This window comes from Hylobates moloch, unplaced genomic scaffold (assembly GCF_009828535.3).
Source record: "Hylobates moloch isolate HMO894 unplaced genomic scaffold, HMol_V3 SCAFFOLD_11, whole genome shotgun sequence".
Taxonomy (NCBI): Eukaryota; Metazoa; Chordata; class Mammalia; order Primates; family Hylobatidae; genus Hylobates; species Hylobates moloch.
In genome coordinates, this window is record NW_026652286.1 from 43,848,820 (window position 1) to 43,867,832 (window position 19,013).

At 42.6% G+C, this 19,013-nt stretch overlaps 1 protein-coding gene and 1 non-coding gene across 8 annotated transcripts in view; one reads left to right on the forward strand and one right to left on the reverse strand.

Annotated features, from left to right (window-relative positions):
• The window catches only part of NUP98 (nucleoporin 98 and 96 precursor), a 132,176-nt gene that overhangs the window by 105,482 nt on the left and 7,681 nt on the right, over positions 1-19,013 (forward strand). For all 7 annotated transcript variants that reach the window (XM_032166823.2, XM_058447000.1, XM_058447002.1 and 4 more), the window contains exons 24-30: positions 1,126-1,355; positions 2,602-2,868; positions 6,639-6,796; positions 9,294-9,437; positions 11,511-11,653; positions 15,449-15,670; positions 18,213-18,454. In XM_032166823.2, the coding sequence (XP_032022714.1) occupies positions 1,126-1,355; positions 2,602-2,868; positions 6,639-6,796; positions 9,294-9,437; positions 11,511-11,653; positions 15,449-15,670; positions 18,213-18,454 (1,406 nt within the window). The remainder of the gene's footprint in view (positions 1-1,125; positions 1,356-2,601; positions 2,869-6,638; positions 6,797-9,293; positions 9,438-11,510; positions 11,654-15,448; positions 15,671-18,212; positions 18,455-19,013) is intronic.
• On the reverse strand, positions 10,843-10,948 carry LOC116477577 (small nucleolar RNA U13). Its single transcript, XR_004250541.1, has one exon. It is a non-coding gene; the product is annotated as a small nucleolar RNA U13 (small nucleolar RNA).

Below are 19,013 nucleotides of genomic sequence, written 5' to 3' on the forward strand. Positions count from 1 at the left end.
AAAAAAAAAAAAAAAAAAGAATATTGATCCTAAACTTAGTTATTCTAGATTAAGCATTATCTTGTGAATTTTGAAGGTTATTAATATCAATCTTAAAAATTGGATCAAGGTGCCGGGTACAGTGGCTCAAGCCTGTCATCCCAGCACTTTGGGAGGCCAAGGCGGGAGGATCACCTGAGGTCAGGAGTTCAAGACCATCCTGGCCAGCATGGTGAAACCCCGTCTCTACTAAAATTACAAAAATTAGCCTGGCGTGGTGATGCACGTTTGTAATCCCAGCTACTCAGGAGGCTGAGGCAGGAGAATCGCCCTTGAACCCAGAAGGCAGAGGTTGCAGTGAGCCAAGATCACACCACTGCATCCCAGCCTCGGCAACAGTGTGAGACTCCATCTCAAAAAAAAAAAAAAAAAATTGGAGCAAGCCTAGCTTAGCTATATGCTCATTGTAATTTAGAATCAGTTCTTTAGTATCTATAAGCTTAGCCTCATGACTTTTGATACCCAAGTATAATTTGAGAAACAGGTATCCCACAATAGCGTTTGGCCCTTGAGTTTTATCCAGTTCTAAATCTGTTAGGAGTCTCATGCTTGTTATAACCTGGCCTAAGAAGACTTTGTGTTCTGAATGCATTGATCAGATGATTTTTCTTCCCCAGTATATAGCAGATAAGTTCAGTATAGTTTAAGAAACAAAATTTCTGCCGGGCGCGGTGGCTCATGCCTGTAATCCTAGCACTTTGGGAGGCCGAGGCGGGTGGATCACGAGGTCAGGAGATCGAGACCATCTTGGCTAACACAGTGAAACCCCGTCTCTACTAAAAATAAAAAAAATTAGCCGGGGCGTGGTGGTGGGCACCTGTAGTCCCAGCTACTCGGGAGGCTGAGGCAGGAGAATGGCGTGAACCCAGGAGGCGGAGCTTGCAGTGAGCCGAGATCGCAACACTGCACTCCAGCCTGGGTGACAGAGCGAGACTCCGTCTCAAAAAAGAAAATTTCTTTAAAACCACAGTGAAATGTCTGCATTCTGTTTGTAATCATAAAAAGACACAGTGGTTTGGTTGAAGTGAAAATTCTAGCTTCTGTCTTAGGTTCATTTTCTATTCTATTCCTCATTTGCTCTTGTAGCTTAACTGAATCCCCATTCAAAGTTAACTTAGAAAAACTCAGTTTGAGACAAAGAAAGCCAGATGAAGACACGAAATTGTATCAGACACCTCTGGAGCTCAAATTAAAACACAGCACTGTCCATGTGGATGAACTGTGTCCTCTCATTGTCCCCAATCCGGGAGTTGCTGTCATTCATGACTATGCAGATTGGGTTAAAGAAGCATCAGGAGACTTACCAGAAGCACAAAGTGAGTACACACTATGTTTCTAATCTTTGACGTCCCAATAATAGGGGTGGTATCATATGTTCACGGGAGGATGAATTTCCTGACACCAGTCTAGCAGGTAAATGCCTGTGCTTGTCATTTTCTGAGGTTGAGTTTAACTAAGCAGATTCCCAAGCAAGAAGAAATTGTCACTATGTTCTTGTCACTTTGTTCTTTTACCCGTTAATGTACAAGTTCTTCCACAAAGAACTGTAGCAAGTCAAATCCTTGGATTTATAAAATTGCATTTCTTACCCAATCCAGAGAACGTAGGGAGAGAAATACATTCCTTCTTGCTTTACTTTTTTTTTTTTTTTTTTGAGACAGAGTCTCACTCTGTCACTGTAGCCGGGACTACAGGCACGCACCACCACGCCCAGCTAATTTTTGTATTCTTAGTAGAGATGGGGTTTCACCATGTTGGCCAGGATTGTCTCGATCTCTTGACCTCGTGATCTGCCTACCCCGACCTCCCAAAGTGCTGGGATTACAGGCGTGAGCCACTGCGCCCGGCCCCTTCTTGCTTTTCTAAGTCCTATCCATTCTTCCGTGTCCAGCTCAAGTACTGTTGGTCTTCTCAACAGCTTTGTTGTAATTCCTCTTCCTGGCTTCTCTCAAGATTGCCTTTCTCCTCTATCATGACCATGTTTTTCTGAATCAATACTTTTATAAAGGGGTTACCTAATTTGTTAATATTTCAAACAGTAGAAAAATCATTTTGTTTAGCAAATCACCTTTATTGAAAAATGGGCTGTTTTAGAATGTCCTGTGCCACACATGTTGGGATTTATGTTCCTTCAGTTCTTTGTATTTACTTAATCGTCTCATTGTCTTTTCAAATGTGTAAGTTATTTTACCAGTGCGTACTTGTAAATGGCTTAAATGATAAACAGTGCTTTTGTAGATAGATTTTTGTAGACAGAATTTGATCAAAGTAGATATCATCTGAGATGACTAGCCATAATTAGGCTTGGGAACCTGTTTAATGGTTACATTTGTTATGTAAGTACCACAGAAACATGATATGAGCAAGCATTTATGTATACCATGTACTTCTGGAAATTGTAATATGAAACTGAGTGAGGTAGAGGCAGATTCAGGGTAATCAACTTGAGTGGTGGTTTGAGATGTCTATTATGTATTTTTAACATCACAGTTAGAAGGATGCCCTCTGTGAAGCTGTTGTAAGACTTTGTCTCATAACGTTGTTTTTCTCTTCCTGCCTTAGTTGTGAAGCACTGGACCTTGACATGGACACTATGTGAAGCCCTATGGGGCCACCTGAAGGAGCTTGACAGCCAGCTAAATGAACCCTGTGAATACATTCAAATTCTGGAGCGAAGAAGAGCTTTCTCCCGCTGGCTATCCTGTACTGCCACACCTCAGATTGAAGAGGAAGTCTCCTTAACCCAAAAAAACAGCCCTGTGGAGGCTGTATTCAGCTACCTCACAGGCAAAAGGATCAGTGAGGCCTGCTCTCTGGCCCAGCAGTCAGGTGGGGAAGGCATATGGTCCTTCTCTGCACCTCTGTCGCCTTCCTATTCACTGCCTCCTACTGCTCCCCCCTAATTGTGCTTTGGCTTCTAGCCTATGAGTGTTAATTATGGACTTCCCAGGAAGATTGCTGGTTCTTGTGGAATACGTAATATAACATAAAATTTAAATTTTAATCAAGTAAACAATGTTCAAGGTCCTAAACAGAGAATTAGAAGACATGGTTCAGCTGGGCGCAGTGGCTCACACCTGTAATTCCAACACTGCGGGAGGCCAAGGTGGGTAGATCACACCCACCTATTCCTGTAGAATAGGAACCATGACTTTTTTTTTTTTTTTTTTTTTTTGAGACAGTTTCACTCTTGTTTCCCAGGCTGGAGTACAATGGTGCGATCTCGGCTCACTGCAACCTCCTCCTCCTGGGTTCAAGCGATTCTCCTGCCTCAGCCTCCCAAGTAGCTGAGATTACAGGTGCCCGCTACCATGCCTGGCTAATTTTTGTATTTTAGTAGAGACAGGGTTTCACCAAGTTGGTCAGGCTGGTCTCAAACTCCTGACCTCAGGTGATCCACCCACCTTGGCCTCCCAAAGTGCTGGAATTACAGGCGTGAGCCACTGCACCCAGCTGAACTATGTCTTCTAATTCTTTTTTTAGGACCTTAAACATTGTTTACTTGATTAAAATTTAAATTTTATATTACATTTGTAATAAAACTAGAAACCATAGATAAGCTATAAATCAAAATCACCCAAATCCTGTGACTACTACTCACTGCAGACATTTTAATGTTTAATTTGTACTTAATTCTTTACTTTGTAATATATACAAATATGTCCAGACACTGTGACATATGCAAGTGAACTTTTCAAAGGTGATATCCTGCCGTGTATTATATTCTGTTCTTTTCATGTGGCACATTACAAATGCCCTGTAATACAGATAATTATCAAATGCTTCTTAGCATTCTTTGATGTATAAATGTACCATATTAGTAAATTTCTTCCTTCACATTGAGACTGTTTTTTTAAACTATAAGCAGTACTCTGAATTACTATAAAATATGTTCTATATCAATTCACTTCATTCAAATAAATATATAGAAGTTGAATTTCTGGGTTGAGGTACTCACTGGCTTTTTAAAAGGAATTTATATGCATATATTTACTTTTTTAAGTTCCCTTTCACTAATGAGGCAATTCAGCAAGTACTTAATGACTGCCTAGATATAAATCTTTTTTTTTTTTTTTTTTAAAGACAGAGTCTGTCTCTGTGTTAACCAGGCTGCTGGAGTGCAGTGGAATGATCTCAGCTCACTGCAACCTCCACCTCCTGGGTTCAAGCGATTCTCTTGCTTCAGCCTCCTGAGTAGCTGGGATTACAGGTGCCTGCCACCATGCCCAGCTAGTTTGTTTGTTTGTTTTTAGTAGAGACAGGGTTTCGTCATGTTGGCCAGGGTGGTCTCAAACTCCTGACTTCCAGTGATTTACCCACTTTGGCCTCCCGAGTGCTGGGATTACAGGCGTGAGCCACCGTGCCTGGCCATAAAGTCTTTTTTTTTTTTTGAGACGGAGTCTCGCTCTGTCGCCCAGGCTGGAGTGCAGTGGCGCAGTCTCGGCTCACTGCAAGCTCCGCCTCCCGGGTTCACGCCATTCTCCTGCCTCAGCCTCTCCAAGTAGCTGGGACTACAGGCGCCCGCCATCTCGCCCGGCTAATTTTTTTTGTATTTTTAGTAGAGACGGGGTTTCACCGTGGTCTCGATCTCCTGACCTCGTGATCTGCCCGCCTCGGCCTCCCAAAGTGCTGGGATTACAAGCGTGAGCCACCGTGCCCGGCCCATAAAGTCTTAATAAGAATACAGGATGGCATAGTTCAGCTTAATCTCATATGATTAGATCCTTATTCAAACCTTGATTGTTGGAACCTAATTTATCCAGAGCCAACTAATTGGAGCCATCGGCTATTTATTTTGAAGGGTTTTGCCAGTTTTGGGATTATAAGGAACAAATCACAGGAAGAGCCAGAATCAGTAAGCTATATAAAGGGCTTGCATTCCACTATCACTACACATTTAGCCTGGTAGCTTCCTTTTTATTCTTTTCTTTTTATTTCTTAAATAGAGATGGGGTCTGTATGTTGACCAGGCTGGTCTCAAACTCCTGGCCTCAAGCAGCCCTCCTGCCTCAGCCTCCCAAAGTGCTGGGGTTAGAGGCGTGAGCCACCACATCCAGCCTCAGCCTGGTGCTATTTATGGTCTTTGTGCATTTGTACAGTGAGAATTTATCTTTGGGATTGATCTTCTATGAACGCACAATGATTTTGAATCATTAAAAAAAGGTTATGCTCACCAGGATGCCAACATGTAGTAGGAGAGGATCTTAAGGTATGCCAGAAGTCAGATTCTTAGGGCTATTCATTCATAAACTCCACTTTCTTCCTTTGTATTTTGACTCTAAGGCTAAACCTCTGGTAAAGGTACTGCCTTTTAGGTTGCTAAAAGCTTTTGCTTTACTACTCCCCCTTTTTTTTGTTTTTGTTTTTTGTTTTGTTTTTGGTTTTGTTTTTCAAGACAGAGTCTCGCTCTGTCCCCCAGGATGGAGTGCGGTGGCATAATCTTGGCTCACTACAACCTTCGCCTCCTGGGTTCAAGTGATTCTCCTGCCTCAGCCTCCTGAGTAGCTGGGATTACAGGTAACATGCCACCACACTAGGCTAATTTTTGTATTTTTAGTAGAGATGCTGTTTCGTCATGTTGGCCAGGCTGGTCTCGAACTCCTGACCTCAGGTGATCCGCCCGCCTTAGCCTCCCAAAGTGCTGGGATTACAGGCATGAACCACTGCCTCTGGCCTTTTTCTTTCCTCCCCCCACCCCCACACCGAGATAGAGTCCTGGTCTGTCACCCAGGCTGGAATGCAGTGGTGCAATCTCTGTTTACTGCAACTTCTGCCTTCTGGGTTCAAGTGATTCTTGTGCCTCAGCCTCTTGAGTAGCCGGGACTCCAGTCACGTGCCACCAGGCCAGGCTAATTTTTGTATTTTTAGTAGAGACAAGGTTTCACCATGTTGGCCAGGTTGGTCTCGAACTCCTGACCCCAAGTGATTTGCCCGCCTTAGCTTCCCAGAGCACTGGGATTACAGGTGTGAGCCACCATGCCCAGTGTTTTCCTCCATTTTTCCTTTTTATGTTTAAGATAGAGTCTCACTCTTGTTGCCCAGGCTGGAGTGCAATGGTGCGATCTTGGCTCACTGCAACCTCCAACTCATGGGTTCAAGCGATTCTGCTGCCTTAGCCTTCCAAGTAGCTGGGATTACAGGTGTGCACCAGCATGCCCAGCGATTTTTGTATTTTTAATAGGGACGAGGTTTCACCATGTTGGTCAGGCTGGTCTCGAACTCCTGACTTCAAGTAATCCACCTGCCTTGGCCTCCCAAAGTGCTGGGATTACAGGCATTAGCCACAATGCCGGGCTGTTTTCCTCTATTTTGTAGCTGAGGTGTCTTGCCTAGTATCACAGAAGTAGTGGTAGATCTGTTGTTGATTTCTATATGCTATTCAGTCTATAGGTCATTTAGGTTAAACTACTTTGCAAATTTTCTGTCCAAGCAGAAAATGGTAAGTTTTTGATCACTATTTTGGCACCACTGCAGAAAACAGTTACCAATGTTAAGTCCTCCCTTCTGAAGGCTGGAAGAAATAAAGATAATGCCCCCAAGTGTTTGATGAAGTCCATAAACCCTTAGTAATAACCAAAAAACTTCCATTTCTCTTATAGGTGATCATCGTCTTGCTCTTCTTTTATCTCAGTTTGTGGGTAGCCAGTCAGTCCGGGAGCTGCTCACCATGCAGTTGGTGGATTGGCATCAGCTCCAAGCAGACTCCTTCATCCAGGATGAGAGACTGCGCATCTTTGCTCTGTTGGCTGGAAAACCGGTATCTTCTACTTTTACCATAATATCTCACATTGGTTTTTTCATAAATTGAAGCTGGTTTGAGGTTGAGGCAAGGAGTCATCTTTGTAAATTGTGCACAGTTACACAAAATGTGTTACGCATTGGACAACTTTCAAACTACAAAGGCAGGCATGCACACTTTTAAAAATCTAGTTGTATAGAAATTAAAATGTTAAAATGTATCATATCCCATATCATATAGTGGTAAACAATATAAATTATCTTCCGAGAAATATTCTAGTTTAGTTAATTAATTAATTTTTTTTGAGACAGGGTCTGGCTCTGTTGCCTAGGCAGGAGTAGAGTGGGATGATCTTGGCTCACTGCATCCTCCATCTCCTAAGTTCAAGTGATGCTCTCACCTGAGCCTGCCAAGTAGCTGGGACTACAGGCACACACCACCATACACAGCTAATTTTTAAGTCTACATCCACATGTATGTGTTGTCGCTATTTACATGTTTGTATATACAAATGAAATAAATTATACATAGGAGTTCTGTGATTTTTTAAATTTTTATTTTGTTCATTTAAAAAAGAATTTATAGGCCGGGCACAGTGGCTCAAGCCTGTAATCCCAGCACTTTGGGAGGCCGAGGCGGGCGGATCACAAGGTCAGGAAATCGAGACCATCCTGGCTAACAACGGTGAAACCCCGTCTCTACTAAAACTACGAAAAATTAACCGGGCGTGGTGGTGGGCGCATGTGGTCCCAGCTACTCGGGAGGCTGAGGCAGGAGAATGGCGTGAACCCGGGAAGCAGAGCTTGCAGTGAGCCAAGACTGTGCTACTGCACTCCAGCCTGGGTGACAGAGCGAGACTCCATCTCAAAAAACAAAACAAAACAAAACAAAACAAAATTTATAGCAATAGGGTCTCAGTATGTTGCCTAGGCTCGACTTGAACTCCTGGCCTAAAGGGATCCTGCCACCTACAGGTCTCCCAAAGTGTTGAGATTACAGGCATGAGCCACCACACCAGCCCTGCAGCTTTTTTTTTTTTTTTTTTCCTTGAGACTCGCTCTGTTGCCCAGGTTGGAGTGCAGTGGCGCTATCTCGGCTCACTGCAAGCTCCGCCTCGCAAGTTCACGTCATTCTCCTGCCTCAGCCTCCCAAGTAGCTGGGACTATAGGCACCTGCCACCATGCCTGGCTAATTTTTTGTATTTTAAGTAGAGACAGAGTTTCACCGTGTTAGCCAGGATGGTCTCGATCTCCTGACCTCATGATCCGCCCACCTCGGCCTCCTGAAGTGCTGGGATTACAAGCGTGAGCCACCGCGCCTGACCCCCTGCAGCTTTTTCATGTCATGAAGCTTTTTTTTTTTTTTTGTGAGATGGAGTTTTGCTCTTGTCGGCCAGGCTGGAGTGCAGTGGCACAATGTTGGCTCTGTGTCCCGGGATCAGGCGATTCTCCTGCCTCAGCCTCCCAAGTAGCTGGGATTACAGGCACCTGCTACCATGCCTGGCTAATTTTTGTATTTTTAGTAGGGACGGGGTTTCACCATGTTGGCCAGGCCGGTCCCAAACTCCCGACCTCAGGTGATCCACCCACCTCAGCCTCCGAAAGTGCTGGGATTACAGGCATGATGCACTGCACCCGGCTTTTGTGTGTGTGTGTGTGTGTGTGTGTGTGTGTGTGTGTGTGTGTGTGTATTTTTAATAGAAACGGGGTTTCACCATGTTGGCCAGGCTGGTCTGGAACTCCTGACCTCAGGTAATCCGACCACCTCGGCCTCCCAAAGTGCTGGGATTATAGGTGTGAGCCACAATGCCTGGCTGCCATTATTCTTTTTTATAGCCACTTGTGTTCCATTTTATGGCTGTTGGGTTATAATTATTTTAAGCTATTCCTCTTATCACTGCCTACCTCTTATATTATTATCTTAAAGTATTATAAATTTAAATTTTCAGAAATAAAAATGTAGCTGGTCAGAACTTATGCTCGTTTTAAAGCTTCATACATTGACAACCATACACAATGAGAAGACCTCTCTGCTCTCAATGGCTCTCATCTGATTTGAGTACGGGATCGATTATTTGTTTAAATCCTGGTACCAGCCACAGTGGCTGATTCCTGTCATCACAATGCTTTGGGAGGCTGAGGAGGGAGGATTGCTTGACACCAGGAATTCAAAGACACCTGGGCCACATAGTGCAACTCTGTATCAATCGATCGATCAGTTGGTCAATAAAAATAAATAATCAATATTCCCTCTCACTAGCTATGAGATTTTATTATATTTGTATATTTTATATATTTGTATATTTTTTATTACAAAATTTTTAAAATATACAAAAATATTTGTATTTTTTATATTTATTGTGTATTTATATTTATTGTATATTTATTATATTTGTATATTTTATATCTGAATCATTTAAAATGTTCCTTCATTTAAAATATTCATTTCAGTGTATTGCACACACAGGTAATAACAAGGTAGAATGTAGCTATGGTGATGATTTTGTTTCCCACAGGTGTGGCAGCTCTCAGAAAAGAAGCAAATAAACGTGTGCTCCCAGTTGGATTGGAAACGTTCCCTGGCTATCCATCTTTGGTATTTGCTTCCACCAACAGCCTCCATTTCTAGGGCACTCAGCATGTATGAAGAAGCATTTCAGGTATATGTGGCCAATGGAGCGAAGCAAAAATCTTGCTGGGTGTTAAAGTATTGTAAAATTGAAGTGGAGCCAGGAAATCTGATCGGAAACTATCCTTTACTCCTTCCTCTGGACAAGGCTACTTCCCCAAGTGTCTGTTTTTATTTTATTTAATATCATGAGATTCCACAATTGACTTTCTCACTGCTGTTTTCCTGCCTCTAAATCAGAGGGTTCTTCATTTCTAATGTTGTCTTACTTCTTTGGGAATTCCCTGTTATACAGCTTGACCTCAGATTTGGTTTATCTTCAAACTTAGTTCTGAAATTTGCCTCTTAATACAATATTTTGTATTCCTTGTCAGTTTGAGGTTAATGTATTGTTACTTTTAATGCCATCAGTTCTTGAATTATCTTACTGTTCATGTTTTATACTTGTCTTTCATATTGTTCTCTCAGAATTATTTGTCAGGAGGGAGACTTGAAACTTGAGTATATTAAGAATTGTGGCAAGATAAGTATGGGGAGGTTAGTGATAGCTACTTGAAATCTTTACCAGTGCATTGAAGACAGATGAAATACATCATTGACCAAAAAATGTTTAAAATCCCTGATAGATCCTTTGGGTTGTCTATTCACTTTTTTTTTGAGATGGAGTCTCGCTTTGTAGCCCAGGCTGGAGTGCAGTAGCGCGATCTTGGCTCACTGCAACCTCTGCCTCCCGGGTTCAAGTGATTCTCCTGCCTCAGCCTTCTGAGTAGCTGGGACTACAGCCATGTGCAACTACGCCTGGCTAATTTTTTGTATTTTTAGTAGAGATGCGGTTTCACCATGTTAGCCAGGATGGTCTCGATCTCCTGACCTCATGATCTGCCAGCCTCAGCCTCCCTAAGTGCTAGGATTACAGGCGTGAGCCACCATGCCCAGGTTTTTTTTTTTTTTTTTATCGAGATCGGGTCTCACTCTCACCCAAAACGTGAGTGGCATGCAGTGGGCCAATTACAGCTCATTGCAGCCTTGACCTCCTGGGCTCAGGTGACCCTCCTGCCTCAGCCTCCTGAGTAGCTGGGACCACAGGTGCATACCACCATGCCTGGCTAATTTAAAAAAAAAAATTTTTTGGCTGGGCGCGGTGGCTCACGCTTGTAATCCCAGCACTTTGGGAGGCCGAGGCGGGCAGATCACGAGGTCAGGAGATCGAGACCACGGTGAAACCCCGTCTCTACTAAAAAATACAAAAATTTAGCTGGGCGTGGTGGCGGGCGCCTGTAGTCCCAGCTACTCGGAGAGGCTGAGGCAGGAGAATGGCGTGAACCCGGGAGGCGGCGCTTGCTGTGAGCCGAGATCACGCCACTGCACTCCAGCCTGGGCGACAGAGCGAGACTCCATCTCAAAAAAAAAAAAAAATTTTTTTTCTTATCTTTTTATGTCAGACGGGTAATATGCCAATATCTTCACAAGGTTCGAGGGTGGCACATCTCACACATGCATGCATGAACACCCAATCATCATGCTCATGAACTACAAAAAAATATAATTTTATTTTTTTATTTGTAGAGATGGGGTCTTGCTTTGTTGCCCTGGCAGGTCTTGAACTACTTGGCTCAAGCAGTCCTCCCACTTTCAAAGTGCTGGGATTATAGGCTCAAGCCACTGCACATGGTTGTCTATTCATTGTTAATACAGGTCTCTTAAGTATTTGAAACATAATGGCATCTAGGCCGGGTGCGGTCATTCACACCTCTAATCCCAGCACTTTGGGAGGCCAAGGCAGGCGTATCACCTGAGGTCAGGAGTTCGAGACCAGCCTGGCTGACATGGCAAAACACTGTCACTACTAAAAATACAAAAATTAGCTGGGTGTGGTGGTGTGCAGCTGTAATCCCAGCTACTCAGGAGGCTGAGGCAGGAGAGTTGCTTGAACCTGGGAAGCGGAGGTTGCAGTGAGCCGAGATTGTCCCACTGCACTCCAGCCTGGGTGACAGAGTGAGACTCCGTCTCAAAAAAAAAAAAAAAAAGAAAGAAAGAAAACATGATGGCATCTAGTAAAACTGACTAGGAGCTAATGTATTGTTTTATCAAATTATTCCTTCAGAATACCTCTGACAGTGACAGATATGCCTGCTCCCCACTTCCTTCGTATCTGGAGGGTTCTGGCTATGTGATAACAGAGGAGCAAAACTCACAGACACCACTTCGAGATGTCTGCTTTCACCTTCTAAAACTCTACAGTGACAGGTAAATGAGAGCCAGGCTTTGTTGTCACTTGAGTGCCCCATGAGCCCCAAGGGAATCCTTTGCTGCATCTTTTCCCTTTTATATGTCCCCAAATTGCTGTTAAGTCCATATAAACTACCAAATACAACTTACAGTAGTTGAATGGAAAGAGCATTAGAACTAGAATTAGAAGTCTAAAAATTATTTTAATCAACTTTAATGAGTATAGTTTACATACAATAAAGTATGCAGTGTGATAAGTTTTATAGTAATTATCGCATTGTAACTATCATTACAGCTAAGCCGATATTTCCACTACCATTGAAAAACTCCTGTGTGCCCCTTTGCAATCAGTCAGATACCTATTGACTAGTTGTTTGTTACTATAAATAAGTTTTGCTGGTCTAGAATTTTATGTGGAGATCATACTGTATGTTCCTTGTGCCTAGCTTTTTTGATTCTGCATAATAATTTTGAGATTTTTTTTATGTTTGTATGTATCAAAAGTTAGTTTTGGGGTTTTTTTTTGGGGGGGTTACATGATTTATATATCTATTCATTTGTTGATGGACAGTTAAGTTTTCTTATTTTTGGCCATTATTGATAAATCTGCTATGAACATACCCAGAAGTGATTGTATCATTTTTATATTCCCACCAATAATGTGTAATATCTGTAGTTGCTCCAAATCCTCTTTAAAATTTGGTATTATTAGTTGTTTAAATTTTACCATTTTATTGGGCATGTAGTACTTGGTTTGTGTGTGTATATGTGAATCTGTGCATACATGTTTATTAAAAAACGCAGGCGGCTGGGTGCGGTGGCTCACGCCTGTAATCCCAGCACTTTTGGAGGCCGAGGTGTGCGGATCACAAGGTCAGGAGATCGAGACCATCGTGGCTAACACGGTGAAACCCTGTCTCTACTAAAAATACAAAAAAATTAGCTGGGCGTGGTGGCGGACGCCTGTAGTCCCAGCTACTCGGGAGGCTGAGGCAGGAGAATGACGTGAACCCGGGAGGCAGAGCTTGCAGTGAGCAGAGATCACGCCACTGCACTCCAGCCTGGGCGACACAGCGAGACTCCATCTCAAAAATAAAAAAATAAAAAAAAAATGCAGACAGCCGGGCGCGCTGGCTCACGCCTGTAATCCCAGCACTTTGGGAGGCTGAGGCGGGTGGATCACTTGATGTCAGGGAGTTTGAGATCAGCCTGGCCAATGTGGTGAAACCCCATCTCTACTAAAAATACGAAAATTAGCCGGGTGTTGTGGTAGGCACCTGTAATCTCAGCTACCTAGGAGGCTGAGGCAGGAAAATCACTTGAACCTGGGAGTTGGAGGTTGCAGTGAGTCAAGATCACGCCACTGCAGTCCAGTCTGGGTGATGAAACAAGACAAAAAAAGAAAAAAAATCAGGCCAGGTTTTTTTTTTTTTTTGTTTTTAATAAAAGGGTTTCACCATTTGGCCAGGTGGTTGAATCCTGGCTGGGATTACAGGTGTGAGCCACAGTGCCTGGCTGGCATTATTCTTTTTTATAGCCACTTGTGTTCCATTTTATGGCTATTGGGTTATAATGATTTTAAGCCTGCTTTTTTTTTTTTTTTTTTTTTTTTTGAGGCAGAGTCTCACTCAGTCACCCAGGCTGGAGTGCAGTGGTGCAGTCTCGGCTCACTGCAAGCTCTGCCTCCCGGGTTCATGCCATTCTCCTGCCTTAGCCTCCCGAGTAGCTGGGACTACAGGTGCCTGCCACCACGCCTGGCTAATTTTTTGTATTTTTAGTACAGATGGGGTTTCACCATGTTAGCCAGGATGGTCTGGATCTCCTGACCTCAAGTGATCTGCCCACCTCAGCCTCCCAAAGTGCTGGGATCACAGGCGTGAGCCACCGCGCCCGGCCAGATTTACTGTTTTAACCATTTTAAGCATACTGTTCAGTGGCATTAAGTATATTCACATTGCTATACAATCATCACCACCCTCTCCAGAACTTTTTCATCTTCCCATGTTGGAAATTCTCATTGTTTCATTTGCATTTCCCTAATGTCTAATGATGTTGAACACTTTGTCATGTGCTTATTTACCATCGATACATCTTTGCTAAAATGTCTATTACAGGCGTGAGCCATTGCATCCAGCCTTGTTTTGTTAGCCAAAATGGTCTCGATCTCCTGACCTCCTGATCCGCCCGCCTTGGCCTCCCAAAGTGCTGGGATTACAGGCATGAGCCACCGCACCCAGCCTAAAGTCACAAAATTTATTAGCATCAAGTTATTAATAACATTTCCTTGTTAACCGTTTTAAGTATCTGTAGGATCTTTAACAATATCTCTTTCTTTTTGATATTGGTAATTTGTATTCAATAATTGCGTCCTCTTTTTTTCTTGGTTGGTGTTCCTAGAGTTTAGCAATCATATTGACCTTTTTAAAGAACCACCTTCTGGCTTCATTGGTTATCTGTATTGTTTATCCAGCTCGTAATGGATTACAAACCTAAATTTCAACTTAACTATACACCTTCTAGAAGAAAACAAAGCAGAAGATTTTTGCAACTGTAGGTTAGGCAAAAGATTTCTTAAGTGGACACTAAATAACACAATTCATAAGAGAAAAACATTGGTAAATTGTTCTTCAACAAAATTTCAAAACTACTTCTCATAGAAAGACTATTAAGAGAATGAAAAGGTAAACCATAGATTGGGAGAAAATACTTGCAATTCATAGATCTGATAGAGAACTTATATCCAAGAATACATCAAGAACTCTGAAAATTCAGTAATAAGAAAGCAGGCCAGGTATGGTGCGTCATGCCTATAATCCCAGCAGTTTGTGAGGCTGAAGTGGGACGATCACTTGAGCCCAGGAGCTCAAGACCAACCTGGGCAATATAATGAGAGCCCATCTCTATGAAAATAAATTTCTTAAATTGGGTGGGCATGGTGGCATGCACCTGTAGTCCCAGCTACTTAGGAGGCTGAAGTGAGAGGATCTCATGAGCCCAGGAGGTTGAGGTTACAATTGAGTCATCATCATTATTATTATTTTGAGATGGAGTTTCACTCTTGTCAGAGTGCAGTGGTATGATCTCACCTCACCACAGCCTCTGCCTCCTGGGTTCAAGCAATTCTTGTGCCTCAGCTTCCTGAGTAGCCAGGAATACAGGCATGCACTACCATGCCTGGCTAATTTTTGTATTTGTAGTAGAGACAAGAGTTTCACCATCTGGGCCAGGCTGGTCTCAAACTCTTCTGACCTCAAGTGATCTGCCCACCTCAGCCTTCCAATGTGTTGGGATTACAGGCGTGAGCCACCGCGCCCTGCTCTATTTATTTTCTTGATCGTGATGGTGGTTTTACAGGTGTCTACATATGTTAAAGCTCATCAAAATTGTGTACTCTAGATATGTGCAGTTTTAAATATGTCAAAGAAAAGGATACTTCAAAATACCAGAAATGGGTATTTTGAGACTCCGTCTCAAAAAAAAAAAAAAGTAATGACATTATAATGAAGGAATGGAAGGGTGAGAACTGTGAAGACTCCCTGTATCAGGATGCTAAAATAGATACGCCAAACCATTACCAGCAAACCTGTTAGATCACACAGCCTTAGAAGAGGAGGTGCCTTGTTTCTTTGTAGGATCTAAAGTCTGGCTGAACCCAGAGATAGATTGATAAAACATAGGCTCAGAGGGAGAGAAGGCCTATAACGCTTTTACCCTCAGGTTCTTTTATTGTCTTAGATATAAGCAGAACAGTTGACATATCAGTACAGGCCGTCTCCTGGCTGTGTATGTTGACTCTCAACACATTCTTTGCAGACGTTATGATCTCAACCAGCTGCTGGAGCCTCGAAGCATAACAGCAGATCCTTTGGACTACCGCCTAAGCTGGCACTTGTGGGAAGTGCTGAGGGCTCTTAACTACACCCATCTCTCAGCGCAGTGTGAAGGTGTGCTACAGGCCAGTTATGCTGGCCAGCTAGAAAGTGAGGGGCTCTGGGAGTGGGCCATCTTTGTCCTCCTGCACATTGACAACTCATGGTGAGTGAGAAGCCGTTGAACCCACTGGGTACATCTCGCACTACAGGGCATTTCCAAAGTAATCACAGTCTTTCAGATTTCAGTTTAGCAAGTAATTGTGTAGAATGTGTGTTAGAGCCAGTGTTGTGATAAACCTCAAGGTAGTTAAACCCATAGCCCAGACTGTTTCTGTATTCATGTAAACCAGTTAAAACTGAGACTTCCTTTGATTAAGTGCCAAATTATAATATTTATCACAAAGTCTCTCAGCAGTCTGAGAAAAAAAAGATCTCTGTGAACTGCATTGATCAGAGAAATTCTTCAGAGAGGTAAGAGTCAAAGAACCTGTAAAATTGGAATAGGAAATAATGAAGTGGAAATGAGAGGATATGCCCAGATAGGACAATAGCATTATGCCTGGGCCAAAAAACTAGTCATTTAATTTCAGATCAGAACTATTCTCCTCATCATAGGCTCTTTTCTGAATCCCAGATTCAGGTGAATGTGGCATTTTTAGGAATTACACAGAAATAGTGCTGGCTGAGCTGCCTCAGTGACTCCATGGCAGGGAAGTAATGGGTTAGCAAAAAGGTCCCTGCTTTTTCTCTGTCCACTGGCTTGCTTTTTCTCTGGTCATCCCTTGTCACTGACCCACCCCTTAAGCTTGATAGTGTTGTATTTATTAACACAGCCTTGTGCTTAGGTATATATGTTTTGATTCTCTGTCCTTAAAGAGAATTGGAGAAATGCCTTTTCACTACGGTTTGAACAAGATAAGGCTGGAGATTTTTCTTAATGATAGCAGTATGGTATTACAGTAATTACAAAAAAATGAACATTTATGTAGTACTTGAAGTGCTTTTACACATTTATATTCTACACCATATATATTAACTGTTTTATGTTCATTATGACCTATGAGATAGACACTGTTATTATCTCTGTTTTACAGATCAGTAACCCAAGACACAGAGCTTAACTTTTGTCCAAGGTCACACAGCTAGTAAATGGCAGAGTGAGGTTTCCAACTTTTCGTCCAGAGTCTGTGCTCTTACCATTATGCTGTACTGTTGTGTTGCATGGTGTGGAAGGAAATTGGGTCTAAATTCTAGATCTGCCATGTACTCACTTTGACCTAGGGTAAATCTTACTTTTGACTTTGGATAAAGATACTCTCTAACTCTCTAAGCCTTTTTTTTTTTTTTTGGCCTGTAAAAGCATAACATTAGTTTCTATTTAAAGGTTATTGTGAAATTAAAAAGAGTAAAAGTATAAAGCATCTAGCATAGTCTTATTAAGACTTAAGCAATTTCTCTTTCTTTAAGCAGTTTCTCTTTCTTCTTCCCCCTTAACAGGGAATGAAATGACCCCAGGCTATTTTTTTAAGTTTATTTAAACACAGTCATAAAGGATTTCACATGGTAAAAGACTGGCTTGATAGGATGACTAATGTTTCAGAGTTGACTATGGAGAAGCAGATCTTGTTTCCTGAAAAAGAATATAAAAAAGGAGGCAGTTGTGATGACAGTGGAAGTCATTGAAAAGCTTAGGAATTCAGAAAAGAGTCCACAACGAGAATAGTTTTGATCTGAAATTAAATGACTTGACCTCGTGATCTGCCCGCCTCGGCCTGCCAAAGTGCTGGGATTACAGGCATGAGCCACTGCGCCCGGCCAAGCCCCAACTTTTTGAACATGAAGATACTTTATTTTATTTTTTAAAATTAATGCTATGTGTTTTTTTTGTTTTGTTTTTTGTTTTGTTTTGTTTTGTTTTGTTTTGTTTTGTTTTGTTTTGTGATGGAGTTTCTCTCTTGTCACCCAGGCTGGAGTGCAATGGCATGATCTCGGCTCACTGCAACCTCTGCCTCCCGGGTTCAAGCGATTCTCCTGCCTCAGCTTCCCGAGTAGCTAGGATTACAGACGCCTGCCACCACGCCCAGCTAATTTTTTTTTTTGTTTTTAGCAGAGACGGGGTTTCACCATGTTGGCCAGCCTGGTCTTGAACTCCTGACCTCATGTGATCCACCCACCTCAACCTCCCAAAGTGCTGGGATTACAGGCGTGAGGCACTGTGCTTGGCCAATGCTGTTATTTTTAAAAATTAATACTGGTGTGATCACCTTTGATTTTTTAGTGAAGCTTAAAGTGATCAAGACCCATAGTTTAGGCCAAGTGTGGTGGCTCATGCCTGTAATCCTAGCACTTTGGAAAGCTGAGGCAGGTGGATCACCTGAGGTTGGGAGTTCCAGACCAACCCAACCAACATGGAGAAACCCTGCCTCTACTAAAAATACAAAATTAGCCGGGTGTGGTGGCACATACCTGTAATCCCAGCTACTTGGGAGGCTGAGGCAGGAGAATCACTTGAACCTGGGAGGTGGAATTTGCGGTGAGCCAAGATCACACCATTGCACTCCAGCCTGGGCAACAAGAGTGAAACGCCATCAAAAAAAAAAACACCTGCAGTTTAAGAGACTGCCCCAAGGGCCACTCTGAGCTGCCTGGGGCAGCCTTCTCCATGAATGAGGATGGGATTTATTCTAGCTTATCTCTCCCTATAGCATACGTGAGAAGGCTGTTCGAGAGCTGCTTACCCGGCACTGCCAGCTGTTGGAGACCCCTGAATCTTGGGCTAAAGAGACTTTCCTTACCCAGAAGCTCTGTGTACCTGCCGAATGGATTCACGAGGCCAAAGCTGTGCGAGCACACATGGAATCTGACAAGCACTTAGAGGCCCTTTGTTTATTTAAGGCTGGGCACTGGAACCGCTGCCACAAGCTCATCATCCGACACTTAGCTTCTGGTGAGTGCTGCATTCCACATCTCCTGGAATCATCCCAGATTCTTCCAACTTCTGAACCTCCATGATGGGGTCAGACTGGAAATAAGACTCAATGTAGGACATGGCCATCTTGAATCAAATCACACTTTGCAAAAGCTCTCTGCAGAAGAGGCTTAGCCAGGATAAGGCACTAGAGGAGCAGGGATAGATAGCAATATTGTTATCATTTCCCAGAAATATCCTTGATGTGTGCTAATATTATTATTATTTTAATTTGTTTACTTATGAGAATTTTCTCCAACAACACCAGAAATAATCTCCTTAAGGCCTGAAACTAGAAATTCTTCACATTTTCCATTGGAGAATTTCAGAATACAGGCATACCTCATTTTGTTGTACTTTGCAGATACTACATTTTTTGCAAATGAAAGGTTTGGAAAACTCTTCACAGAGCAAGTATATTAGCACCATTTTTCCAACATATGTTTATTTCATGTCTGTCTCTGTTTCACATTTTGGTGGTTCTCACATTATTTCAGACTTTTTCATTATTATATCTGTTATGGTGATCTGTGATTAG